Below are 13,648 nucleotides of genomic sequence, written 5' to 3' on the forward strand. Positions count from 1 at the left end.
CAGAATAACAGGCCTCAGGAAGCTCATGCCTGGGGTGTTTGGGAAACTGCACGGAGGCCGCTGTGGTTCTGTCTGGCTTGTGTTTTTAAATGATCAGCCTGACAGCTGGGTGAACAATAGACTGTAATCTTGTATGTATTTAATTTCAAAAGTGTGTGGGTTCATATATAGGATTAATTCCTGGAAGTAGGATTGCTGGGTCACAAGACAAATACACTTGTAATTTTGACAGAGACTGTGAAATTTCTATCTAGTCTCCACAACCACCAGCCATGTTTGAAAGGCCTGTGTCTTCATAGCCTCACCAACACTAAGAGTGAAGCTGTGGGGAGGTGGAAATTTTTCCATGGATCAGAAGTCCCCAAACCAAGTGCTTTCCTTCAGGAAGTTCTAGGGGAGAATCCGTTTCCTTGCCCTTTTCTAGTTTCCAACTTCCTTCCATGGCTTGTGGCCCCGTCCTCCATTCTCAAATCCAGCAGCATAGCATCTTCAATCTCTCTCCTTCTTTCTTCACCTTTTCTGACTCAGACCCTGCTGCCTCCAACTCAGAATCCTGGATTTCATCGTAACTGCAAAGGCCCTTGGCCATGTAAGGTAACATTCACAGGTCCTGGGGATTAGGATGCGGACATCTTTTGCGGGGAGGAGTGGATTATTAGCTTCTCACAGGGAGATTTGCCATGTGTCTGTGATAGGAAATGCAAATATTTTTCCTTATTGTCTTTTGTCTTCTGCGTAACATTGTCTATGATTTTGTGGTTGGCCGTTTTGCTTTTGTTTTAGCCATTTGGAGTTTATCTTGATAAATGGTGTGAAATGCAGATCACTCTTTTTTTTTCCAGAAAGCTCTTCAGTTGTACCAGCATCATTTACTGAAAAGCCCAACTTTTCCCTAAAATATAGGGAAATTCCTGTATCTAAATTTGATTGATTTCTGGACTTTCTGTTTTGTTCCATTGTTTGTCAGAAAAGTACACTTTTTTTTTTTTTTAATTACTGAGGCTTTTTATAGTATGTTATGATGTCCTGTAGGGCTAGGTATCATCACTCTCTCCATCCACCTCCCCCCCACACACACACTGTTTTTTGTTTGTTTGTTTGTTTTTCATGATTTTTCTATCTATTCTATAGTTTGGGGTTTTTTTCCATCAATCAGCTTGCATGGGTTTTTTTTGGGGTGGGAGAGGGGTTAGTTTTATTGGAGTAACTTCATGAAATTGGATCTTACTATCTTTAAACAAAATACCCTTTATATTAATTCAGGTTAGTTTTATTCTTTCAGTAGTATTTTAACATTTTCTTCATATCAGTTTTGTACATTTCTAAGTTTATTTCCAGAATTTCAATCTTTCTTTTCATAGCTATAATGGAAGAAAAGACCCTATTTATACTTCTTTTTGATTAGTTTCTATGTATGAAAGCTATGGTTAATATACAATTTATTATATTAGTTAGAAGTTGTATTAATTTTGTATGCTGCTACCTTACTGAATTATCTTCTTGTTTGTACTGGTCTCGTTTTTTTCCCAATATACAGTTATATTGACTTCAAGTAGTGACAGTTAAACTCTTCCTAATTTTTATACATCTGCGCTTTTCTTGCCTCTTCTATTACATTGTTTAATAGCACTGGTGTTGTATGCATCTCTGTCTTATTCCTGATTTTAGGAAGAAAGGCTCATGTGTTTCCCTAAAGTATTTGCTGACTTTTTGGCATGTATGTGCATGCGTGCGCACGCACACACCTGTCATATTAAAGAAATGCACAGCTGTTCTTATTCAGCGTTTTTTCTCCATCCGGAGTTGAATTTTGTCAAATCCCTCTTTAGTATATATGGAGAAGTAATATGTTTTTTATCTTAAGTTTATTAATGTAATATATTTGCACATTTTAAAATATACTCTCAGATTTATAAAATTAAATGTTTTTATTTATGCCCAATGTTTTGTAAAGCAAATCTTAATTTTATGCACTATTTCTGCCCTGTGTAGTTTTTTTGATTATTATACAATGTTATGTTGCATATTTGCAACTGTTGTCATAAGTGGAATTCTGTTTTGTTTAAAGGCTTAATCAAATTAAGCTGAGAATTTGATGTGCCTGTGGGCTGAAGATTCCCTTCAGCATGGTGAAAAAGGTGGGCTGAATCTGAGCTGACCTTTTCATGGTCCCTTTTTAAGTTTTCTTATTCTTGTTTTCATTTTGTCCTCAAATAATGGTGGATAGAAAAGGATTATGATATAGGCGGCAGGAAGTAAAGTTTTTGGGTTAATTCATCCTTCTGAATGGGTTCTAAGTAGTTTGAGGTTTCAAAGAATCACCCTACAATGAATATTGTTTTATACATTTGCCTCATTATTCTTGTCCTCAGAAAGCTCACTGCCTGGAGCTGAGCTGTCCAGGAGCGTAGCCACCAGCTCCTGTATCTATTGAGTGTTTGAAACATGGTCAGTGTAAAATACACGCTGATTTTGAAAACTTAGTATAAAAAATGTAAAATCTCTCATTAATAATTTTATTTTGATTGTATGTTGAGGTAATATTTTGGATTTATTGGGATAGATAAAATATGGCATTAAGATTAATTTCACCTTTTTTCACTTTTTAATGTAGCTACTAGCAAATTTTAAATTGCATATATGGCTTACATTATATTTGTATTGGACGTCATTGGTCTAAAGGCAGTAGGTATGTGTATACTTACAGATACTACAGTGATTTTCATAATTTAAAAAGATGAAATTAAATATACTGCAGTTATATATGCTCCCTTATCACCTTGTTTCTTGTGAGAATAAAGTTTGATGAATAATGTAATATAATCCTACTCCATTATATTGGGTTGCCTTCTCTCTGATTTTCTATTTGTTTATAAGAAAATGCATTTCCTTGACTGTGCTCTTAATATTTTCACATAAATAAAATGCAATAGCATTCTTGTATTTTAGAATACCAGCACTTAAGAACTGATGTGAATATAGAAGGGAGTTAGTTTAGAAGTCCAAGTTTCTGACTTTGCCTTATTCTATAAATATATTTTAATAGAAGTTCCCCACTGAATATAAAATTTGCTTTAGCATTTTTTTTCATTTTTTTCCCCATTCCCTTAAAAAAAAAAAAAAAAAAAAAAAAAAAAAAAGCCGTTCCCACCGCTTAGTTCTCTTTTGGTAGAGCTGAAGTTCAGCATCTTTTCATTCCATCTTGTTGCGATAATCTGAGCCTTTTGAATAGTTCATAGCTTAACTCTCATTTTTCAAAAACCAAAACAATTGAATTACTCCCAACACCTTTTTTTATCTTGGCTTTTGTCGCATTTTTTAGGAAGATTATATCACAAGTGACATTGGAATATCGACTTGGAAGGAACAGACCTTTCTCTCCCATGGAGCCTTATTAGCAAAGAGCTGCCAGGCTGCAATGGAATTAGCAAAGCATGACGCTGAGGTTCAGGACATGGCATTTCAGTATGGGAAGCACATGGCCATGAGTCATAAGGTATTTCACACCCTTTCTCTTTTTCAGTATTTAAATAGCTCAAATGATACACCAGAAACCTTTTGCCAGTTAATAAGCTGCTTTTATATCTCAAAAAATGTTTATTGTGTGCTTAAAATCTATCAGTCATATGCAGTTATATCATATAAACAGTATGACTGGTAAGTACTGTGTAATTTTGATAAAACCTGACAGTTTATTTAAATCACATTTGTGATGTTTGTGTTTTCTGACCCCTTGGAAAGGTTCTTGAAAGAACTCTCGCGATTATTAAATTAACATGTAATGTTGCCATTCACAGAATGGAAGAATATTTGTAACAGTTCCCCTACAGTAAAACAAATTGTGAGAAGTTAGTAAAATTTAGAAATATACAGAATAAACTTGAAAGCTTTAATTCTAATAACTGATTCTTTTGAATAGGCATAATGAAATATAAAATGTGCTGAGATTAGCTCTTATATTGTTGCCTCTGTGCATACGTAATTATAAAACTACATTTAATATATATTTCTTAGATGTTACTTAAATAACTCATAAGAGGGGGAAAATATGTACATAAATATGTAACATCTCCAGATGATTTTTTAACATTTTATTAAATCTTAGATTAGTTTTTAAGCAATTATATTTATTCAATCTTTTTGTAACTCTTTACCTTGAACTTAAAGTGAAACAAAGGCTGCTGCCAAATAAAAAAGGAATGTGTTAGGGAAAAAGAATTTTTAAGAATTTTAAAGATTATTGTTAATCATATGAATTGTTCTTTGGCTTCTTAAAGTACACCTAAAAACTGCATTCCTTAAGCTTCATTCTTCTTTATATTACCTAATGCTTTCTGGATATGACTAAAACATACTAGTGCATTTCACTGATTTAACTTTTTTGACTACTTCTTCTAGATAAATTCTGATCTCCAACCTTTTATTAAGGAAAAGACCAGTGACTCCACGGCTTTTAATCTAAACTCAGCTCCTGTGGTCTTACATCAAGAGTTTCTTGGAAGAGATGTATGGATTAAGCAGATCAGAGAGGTAAAATGAAATTACTCCTATTTTAGGTACCAGTAGTATTAGTTGATTTTAGAACATAATTTATATTTTATGTTGATCTAAGACATCAGCCATATAAGAGCTTATTTGTATAACAGGTAAAATTCTTACCTTACAATCTACATCTTTAAGAGGTAAAGTATTAGTTAAAAGTTAGAAACTGCAATTTCTTATTATCTGAGTTCTTAGAATACTGCAACACAAAACTAGTGCTTGTGGTAAATGCTAATTAACTCAGATGATTTTTTTTTTCCTAAAGGCTTTCAAAAATTGGGCTATGGTAATAGCACCACCCTTTAACTGACGGCAATTTCCCATCTGTAGACTCTAACACAAGCTGCAGAATTCCAGGAGCTCCGTCTGTCAGCTCATTGGGTTATTTTAAAACAAACTTGGACCGTGAATACTCAAGTTCTGAGGCATTATCAAAGGGAAAAACACATGATTAAGTGGGAGGAGTAAAGGGACTTAAATTGGGTAATTTCCCACTTTTTAGAGGGGAGGGAAGTTGTGGAAGATTAGAGGGAACGTTTTTTATTTTCTTTTAATCCAGAAACTCTGGTACAAAAGTTTACTTGCCCTTTTACCCAAAGCTTCATGGAATTTATTTAACTTCATGGTTCTAATTGATTGGGTTAATCTGAGACTTGACATAGGGAACCAGGCACAGCTGAAGGTGGCAGTAGCGACCATACTTAAAGCAGAGAGAACCTAAGTGATATCTGCATTCAGAAAGATAAGATTTTCTCTCTCCTACCCCACCTCTCTAAATGCGGGCAGCTTAAAATCCCTCATACTCACCAGGTAGAAAATGAGAGGATTCTTTTTTTGGGAAACCGTAAAACCCAGGGGAAAAGACCAGCAGATGTGGATGTTTGGGGGTCCCTCAGTAAACATTACCTCCTACAGTGAGGTCCACCAGTTGACAAGCGTCAGAGTATCCAAGTGCACAGAATAACCCAATAGAAGTAGAATAGGTAATAGGGCACCACTGGGCATTTGAGAAAAGCCTCTGCCATAGAAGAATGAGTTAAAAGCAAACTGAGAAAAAGAGGAATCTTAGAGGAAGCAGAGACAGTACAAGAAAAGAAAGACACATTTTCAAAAGCACTATAATCAATGTACTCGATGAGATATTAAATTCATGAAATAAGAGCAGGTGATACATTAAAAAAAGGACAATTCAAGAATAAGAAATCATAATTATAAAATATGAAAACAGGATTTTTTTTAATGAGAAGAATGGAAGATATAAATGAGAAAATCTTTTAGAAATTTGAACAAAAAGATAACAGAAGAAAAAAGGTAAGAAAATTATAGGACCAATTCAAAAGATCCTATATCAATTATGAATCCCGGGAAGGGAAAACTGAAAATGAAGGTTAAAAAATTAACAATGAATTTTCTAAAAGAAAATAAAATTTCTAAGAATTGAAAGACCTGAGTGTCCAAATTAAAATGGTGCCCTAAATAATGAATTTATAAAGACCCACACCAAATCACCTCATTATCAAATTTTAAAACAGTAGGGATAAAGAAGAGATCCTAATACTTCTAGAAAGAAAAAGAAAACCCTACCAGCAAAGGATCAAGAATCAGAATGGCGGGGCTAGCCTGGTGGCTCAGATGATTGGAGCACCGTGCTCCTAAAGCTGAGGTCACCGGTTCGATTCCTGCACGGGCCAGTGAGCTGTACAGCTAAGATTGTGAACAATAGCAAAAAAAAATCAGAATGGCCTTAACAGTGACACTGAAAGCTTCACAACAATAGAGTTTACCTCAACATTCAAAGAGAAAATTGTTTCCACCTTACAGTTTTATGCCAGTCATATTATCAAGTGTGATGTTATATAAAGACAATTTAAAACAGGTAAATGAGGCCTCAAAAAACTTACCTTCCAAGCATCTTATTTCAGGGAGCAGGTGGTGTACTCTATCAAGGCAAGAGAGTAAGCAAGAAAGAGAAAGATGTGGAGTTTAGGAATTAGGAGATCCGGCATAGGTGTGAGGCAATGGGAATTTCTAGGACAATACGAAGGGAAGAATAATAAACAACAACAACAATGCCAACAGTAAGAGTACTTGCTATGTGCCACGCTCTGTTCTGATGAGAAACCTGAGGCACAGAGGGATTAACCAACTTGTGCAGTCACACAGCTAACTAGGATTCAAACCCAGGCAACCCAGCTACAGGGCCCATGTCCTTAAGTAACTACACCCTTTGTCATCCAAGCAAGTCCTAGGCTGGTGGCTATGCATCCAGTCTAGATTGGGACAAGAGGACAGAGATCTTTGGGGGAAGTGTCTCCAAGGAACAAAATGGCACTGATGATCACCTAATGTACTTGACCATATTGAGAATTTAGGGACAAATTAATGATAGGTACATAGAAAACTAAGTGTTCCTGTTACTATTACTGTAAAACAAATTACCCCAAAACTCAGCTGCTTCAAATAACCATTTTATGATATTCATGGAGTCCATGGGTCAGGAATTTGGACTGCATGCGGAGGGGATGACTGCTGCATGATTTCTGGGGCCTCAGCTGGAATGACCCAGTGGCTGGACGTGACTCAGTAATGCTGAGGACTGGAATTATCTGGAGGCTCCACTCCCACCTGGCATCTGGGCTGGGATGTCAAGAAAACCAGGCTGCTGAGCAACCAGAGTGCACACGTGTGCCCTTCCATTTAGCTTGGCTTCCTCACAGCATGGCAGCCGTAGAGGAATCGGGCTTCTTCACTGCCAGATCTGAACTCCAAACACAAGTGTTCTGGCAAACAAGCCAGAGACTACATCTTCTTTTATGACCAGCCTCTGAAGTTACACAGTCATTTCCAAGGTCTCCTATCAAAGTAGTCACAGGCCCACCCAAAATCGAGAGGAGAGACTGTAGACCTCACCTATCAAAGGGAAGAGTTTCAAAGAATTTGGGACCCACATTTTAAAACAGCCACACTATGCAACAACATGGATGGACCTAGAGGGTATTATGCTAAGTGAAATAAGTCAGACTGAGAAAGACAAATACCATATAATCTCACTTACATATGGAATCTAAAGAACAGAATAAACGAACAAACAAAATAGAAACAGACTCATAGATACGGACAACGAACTGATGGTTGCCAGAGGGGAGGGAAGTTGGGGAGCTGGATGAAAAGGGTGAAGGGATTAAGAAGTACAAACTGGTAGTTACAAAATAGTCATGGGGATGTAAAGTAAAGCATAGGGAATATCGTCAATAATATAGTAATAACTATACATAGTGCCAGGTGGGTGCTAGACTAGTCAGGGGGACCACTTCTTAAATTATATAATTATCTAATCACTATGCTGTACACCTGAAATTAATATAAAATAATATTGAACGTCAACTGTAACTGGAAAAAAAAACTTAAAAAAAATAAAACACCCACACTAAACATATGGGATAAAATGAGGCAGTTATTAGCTATAGTGAAAAAAATTTAAATGTATGAGAAAGGAAATGTAATCAATACTCGACATGGCTTACAAAGTAATATTTATATAGCATAAAATGTCAATTTCAAATATTGATTTAAACCAAAAAGTATAATGCAAGGAGGATAGGAAAAAAGAATGTGTTTGTCATGTAAGAAATGTAATTATTCCTTTCATGGTAAGATCAAGAGATAATGTCTAAAATTTTAAAATCAAGCAAAAACTATCTTTGAAGATAAACAGCAGAAGAAACAGCTAAAGAGAGTTACACAGGACAGACAGAGTCTGGAGAGTACTTAGGTTGCCTTGTTAGAAGTCTTATGTTATTTGACTTTTTAAATACTATACATATATTTGGTTTTATTTTAAAACTTTCCATCTAAAAATTTATATACTTTCCTATAGTAATTTCACTTCTAATAATGTATCCCAAGAAAAATATCAGAGAGGCTTACATATTAAGATACGTAGTAAAATATTAATTCTAAAGGGAAGAAAATGAAAATTGATCCATTTAAATATAGAAAAGGTTAAATGAAGTATCACACAATGAAATACCACACAACTATTGAATATTGTATTACTAGGGTGGATTTGTGTGTTTTTCGACAGCTGAACTGAAAATATATATGCAGATGGTGTTAGTAGCTCTAATTGGGTTACATTAGAATACATTGCAGATTTACATTTTGGTTGAAAAGATCCAGCTAAATATGTTCAATGAAAGCTACCAACTCTCCATTGGCTATTCACATATGTATATATATACACATATAAAAGTAACGTAGATATGAATTTTAAAGAAGCTTCACAGAAAAGGGACATATTTAACTCTTAGTTTCTTTGCAAGCATACAAAATTGTAAATGTAGACAACACAAGAGTCCAGGATTTCCTAAACAGCTGGTGAAATATTCCCAAATCATTATCTCCAACTTGATTTAGATTCAAAGGGACATCCTTTCCAAATAGCCTATGCTTAGCCACTGACTTCAGGCTCTTCTCCTTATATGTATCTACACGTCTGAGGCATGAACAGGGTCACTGACGGAGAGAAGATGAATTTCGCTGACGCAAATAAGAAATGTTAGTTTCTGCCATGCAGGGAGCATCATTCTTCAGATTAAAGGCTCCTAACTTGAATTTATTTTCATCTTCTAAATTGCATTATTCATGTTTACATAAAACTCTGTACGATAATCATCTGGCTCTGTGAGTGAGTTAGGGGACATTCTATCCTAAATCTCAAGGAGGTTGCTTATTAATCCTGAAATTAGTTCTTTCTACTGTTCTTTTTTCAGTTTTTTTGTGGCATTTGCCTCCTGTGCATTTTTGCAATTTTTTCCTCCCCCAGGTTTTGAATTTTATTGCAAGATTCTTAAGGATCATAGTGAATTCACCTTTGAGTTGCCCATAGTTCCTGGCGTAGTGACTTACTTGGAATAGGCATCCAATTAATATTTTAAAAAAATATGTGTGATGTGGTCTTCTCAGGGTGAGCTATTTGGTGGCAGCCTTGTTTTGTTAAATAGAAAGAAGAGTCGCATTGGTATAGTAGAAATGGCCCAGAGGACCAGGATTTGGAAGACCTGGGTTCTGGTTTGGGCTCTGCTGGCATCTGTATAACCTTAATCACATTCTTTCACGTCCTTTTTATTATTTTCTGTAAAATGATGGCATTTAAGCTAGATCTTTTCAGCTCTCAAATAGGTCTCGTAGGCAAGAGATGCATCACAAGAAAAATACTTATCTCTATTAGAAGCTTAATACTAGTTTTCACATTGAAAAATAGAAAAGTCTTGCTCCCAATGATGGAAGTCACCTATGATTTCTTATTATCACATGTGATATTACTTCCCTGCTCTGCTCAGACAGGTTTGTGTCCCATCTACCCTTTTGATTTCCTGCTTGGGGAAAGTGAGAATTAATGACTAGACACGGAAGGGAGGAAGAGATGACATACTGTTCGTGCCTGTTCAACATCATTGTGAAGCCAGGAAGAAGAGCACCTATGGAATTTTTCATATCAGGGGCCCTGCTAACTCCTCTCCAACTCCCCTTCTCCCCCCAGAATCTTAAGATTAGGTAGCCTTCTTCCATCATACCCATAAGGGGACACACACACACACACACACACACACACACACACACACACACACACACACACACACACCGCCACATCCTTTCACAAGAGGCAGCTTAGGGCACCAGGCCAAACCTGAAACAGCTGAAAAAGATTTGTTGGGCAATGTCTCCATACTAAATTCTACAGATTCCTCCCTACTTTAATTTTACATTTAAATTTTTAGCTGCTGAAAAATAATGATCAGATAAAAATACTGATAACAAATAGGTGGTTCACCCTAGGGAGGTGAAGTCATTACTCAGTTATCATTTTGATTCCTAATAAAAGAAAGTAGAATCTTTCAGAGAACCACGGAGCTCTGACTTGCTCAGGGAATCCAGGGGCTATTGCAGGTCAGCAAGCTTTATTTTTAATGATCCTTCTAGTTTTCTGCTGCCATTATAAGTCACCTGAAGAAATAAGAATTATGATTATATTTTCTTGGTTATTTCTGAAAGTAGTGAAATGTCACTTAGGCATGTGACATTCTGACACTGTCATAACCAGCCATAAAATACCTTAAGTGAACTACATATTTCCAATGCTAAGCTATAACTCACTTGTCCCTAGGTATCCTACTATTCTTATTCAAAAATTGAAACAGATTGTGAGGTACGGCTGGTGTGCATGAACATAACACATGTATATTCATAAACAAAAGAGAAAATGCACATTCAGAGAGTCCTCATAAATGCCACATGATATTCTTCTAATTATTTAAGTTATTTGGAGTTATTTCAAAAGGAATAATATTGACAGCATCCTGCCTATACCGTGGAAGGTGTACAGTATGGGCACTTGAAAGGACTGTATGAAACCACAAAGGCTATAGAATGGTTCTGGCCATCACTTAAATTAAAATGTTTCTTAAGGTTTTCTGTTTCACTTAAGGAAATAAAGGGCTGCACTACTGGAACTACAGCAGGAAAGTGCCCAAAAGTTGTCTGTGACCTCGTAAAGAGGGGATAAGTGAAATACAGAAATATAAGGAATACTGTAAGTGATGCCATTTGGGGAGCTGGGAAAGTCAAAAAAGGGTTTATGAGGTAGGTGCTTCTGAGATAATCCTTGAAAAAGAAGATCTTGCCAGCAAAGATGGAAAGGAGGGACTTCCTAGACAATGGAAGCCACGAAAATGGGATACAGGTGGACAATTGTGCAGTGTATTCAAAGGAAAAAAGTGTCATTTGCGTGGAATGTGCAAAACCTGGGCAGTATAGGGAGAGAGGAAGAATTCATCTGAAATGTACATAAATGACTATATGTAAAGACTTCAGTCCAAACAAAAACATGTACATGAATGTTCAGAGCAGCAATATTTGCAAGAGTCAGAAAGTGGAAACAACATGTCCATCAACTGATGAATGGATAAACAAAACATGGTACATCCATACAATTGAATAGTGTTCAGCCATAGAAAGGAATGAAGTACTGATACGTGCTACTTAACAGCATGACAGAAATGCTCTGGAACTAGATAGAGGTGAGGTTGCACAACATTGTGAATGTACTAAATGCTCCTGAATTGTACGCTTTAAAATGGTTAAAATTATGAATTTTATGTTATATGAATTTTACTTCAATTAAAAAATAGCACGTTAGGGACTTTCCATCCTACAACCACAGCCCAGTTTGTCCGTAACCTCGCAGAGAAGGCCCCGACTCTGGTAAACACTGCTGTGACTTACTCGAAGCATCGAGTGGCCACATTTTGGCACTATGCCCAGGTTGAGCTGGTTCCTCCGACCCCTGCTGAGATCCCTACAGCCATTCAGAGCTTGAAAAAATTATTCAATAGTGCTCACACTGGTAGCTTCAGACAGTTCACAATTAAAGAAGCTCTGCTGAATGGTTTGGTGGCCACTGAGATGTGGATGTGGTTTTACGTTGGCGAGATCATAGGTAAGCATGGTATCACTGGCTATACTGATTGAAGACCAATCATTAACATCTGTTTCTTTTGGGTTTATTATTTGAATGTTCTGGGACCATGTGTGATCAGATTGGTATTTGAATAAAACATGTCAAAATCAATATTTTCTATGTCAAAATTTTTTTTTAAAATAGGACTTTAGGGGATGGCCAGTTAGCTCAGTTGGTTAGAGCGTGGTGCTAATAACACCAAGGTTGCTGGCTCAATCCCCGCATGGGCCACTGTGAGCTGTGCCCTCCTAAAAAAAAAAATAAAATAAAAAAAAATAGGACTTTGGGATGTTTGCCTGTGGAAAATGAACTTGATTCAGAAGTCATGGAGCAGACGTTGAAAGTTTTTAAGCCAAGTCATGTCAAAGTCCGAAATGTGTTTTAGGGAGGTATATCTGGCTACCTTATATAGGGTGAAAGGAACAAGTAGATACTAAAGAGAAGGAGATCAGGTAAGAGGTTTGTGGGAACCTGCTGGTGAATGCAAGAGAAAAGTCCCAATCGCAGCGTTGGCAACAAGAATGGGAAGGTAGGAAGTTAGGCATTAAATTAATTTCAGAGAAAAAATATATAGGAACTGAAAACTAACTTGATAGGGAGAAGCTGGCAGGTATGTACTGGAAAGAGGCCATAAGAGGCCCAAACGAGGATTTTGAACTTGGATAACAGGAAGAATTGTACTGTGAATGGAAATAGGGAAGTGAAGTAGGAAAACTGGTGTAAGTTTGGGGAGCTTGAGGTGGACCATCAGGTTGGTGGCCTTCACCTTGGGACCTGGCCACTGGAGGAAACAACTCAGTTCCATTATCAGCATAATTTCCTTGCTCATGGTCTTTCAGTGATCTGGATAAATTTTTTTTTCTTGGTCAAACTGCAATTTTAAATTTCATGTCTCTTCCAGATTCCAAGAAAGCATAGCAAGAAAAATGGTTTGGAAAGGGATAGCAAGACTTTTGAACAGAAATATTTACTATGTAGGTAATACAAGCCCCTCCTGGTTTTTAAATTGGGCACCACAGCCTTCTGTTGCTTCCTCTTTTCCCAGTGAACCAAAGGAAGGGAATGCGAGAAAGTTAATTCCATGGACAGTCACATTTGTCTCCAAAGATTAGCTTTCCCAGGTGAAAGAGACAGTAAAATCAGGTACCCGAGCAGTCCAGCTCTGAATAGTGTTGACTTCCTTGCAAATAGATGCCTTCTGTGCTTTCTTATTAGCAGGCAAGAATAGTCAAGATAGCAAAGAAGAGGCCTGCCCTGTTCCTTTATATTCTGATACTTTTCCAGCTCTATAACTGGAGAGCCTGACAATCTAAGGCCTGCGTCTTCTACCAAACCAAAACTCAACTGGCTGCTTCAATTGCTGGGCTAGCAGATCTACCGTGTTTCCTCAAAAATAAGACCTAGCCGGACAATCCGCTCTAATGTGTCTTTTGGAGGAAAAATTAATATAAGACCGGTATTATATTATATTATATACCCTTACAGTAAAGGTTTTATAGTAAAATAAGACTGCATCTTATACTAATTTTTGCTCCAAAAGACGCATTAGAGCTGATTGTCTGGCTATGTCTTATTTTCGGGGAAGCA

General features: G+C 36.7%; 1 protein-coding gene and 1 pseudogene across 1 annotated transcript in view; both read left to right on the forward strand.

The window, feature by feature from the left end:
• Positions 1 to 13,648, forward strand: part of PDSS2 (decaprenyl diphosphate synthase subunit 2) — a 210,322-nt gene that overhangs the window by 167,696 nt on the left and 28,978 nt on the right. The window contains exons 5-6 of the mRNA XM_019735068.3: positions 3,323 to 3,496; positions 4,399 to 4,530. Coding sequence (XP_019590627.2) covers positions 3,323 to 3,496; positions 4,399 to 4,530 — 306 coding nt within the window. The remainder of the gene's footprint in view (positions 1 to 3,322; positions 3,497 to 4,398; positions 4,531 to 13,648) is intronic.
• Positions 11,180 to 12,160, forward strand: LOC109449053 (ATP synthase F(0) complex subunit g, mitochondrial pseudogene; annotated as a pseudogene).

The sequence above is a fragment of the Rhinolophus sinicus genome, chromosome 2, assembly GCF_057876585.1.
Source record: "Rhinolophus sinicus isolate RSI-liver-muscle chromosome 2, RSI-T2T, whole genome shotgun sequence".
Lineage (NCBI taxonomy): Eukaryota > Metazoa > Chordata > Mammalia > Chiroptera > Rhinolophidae > Rhinolophus > Rhinolophus sinicus.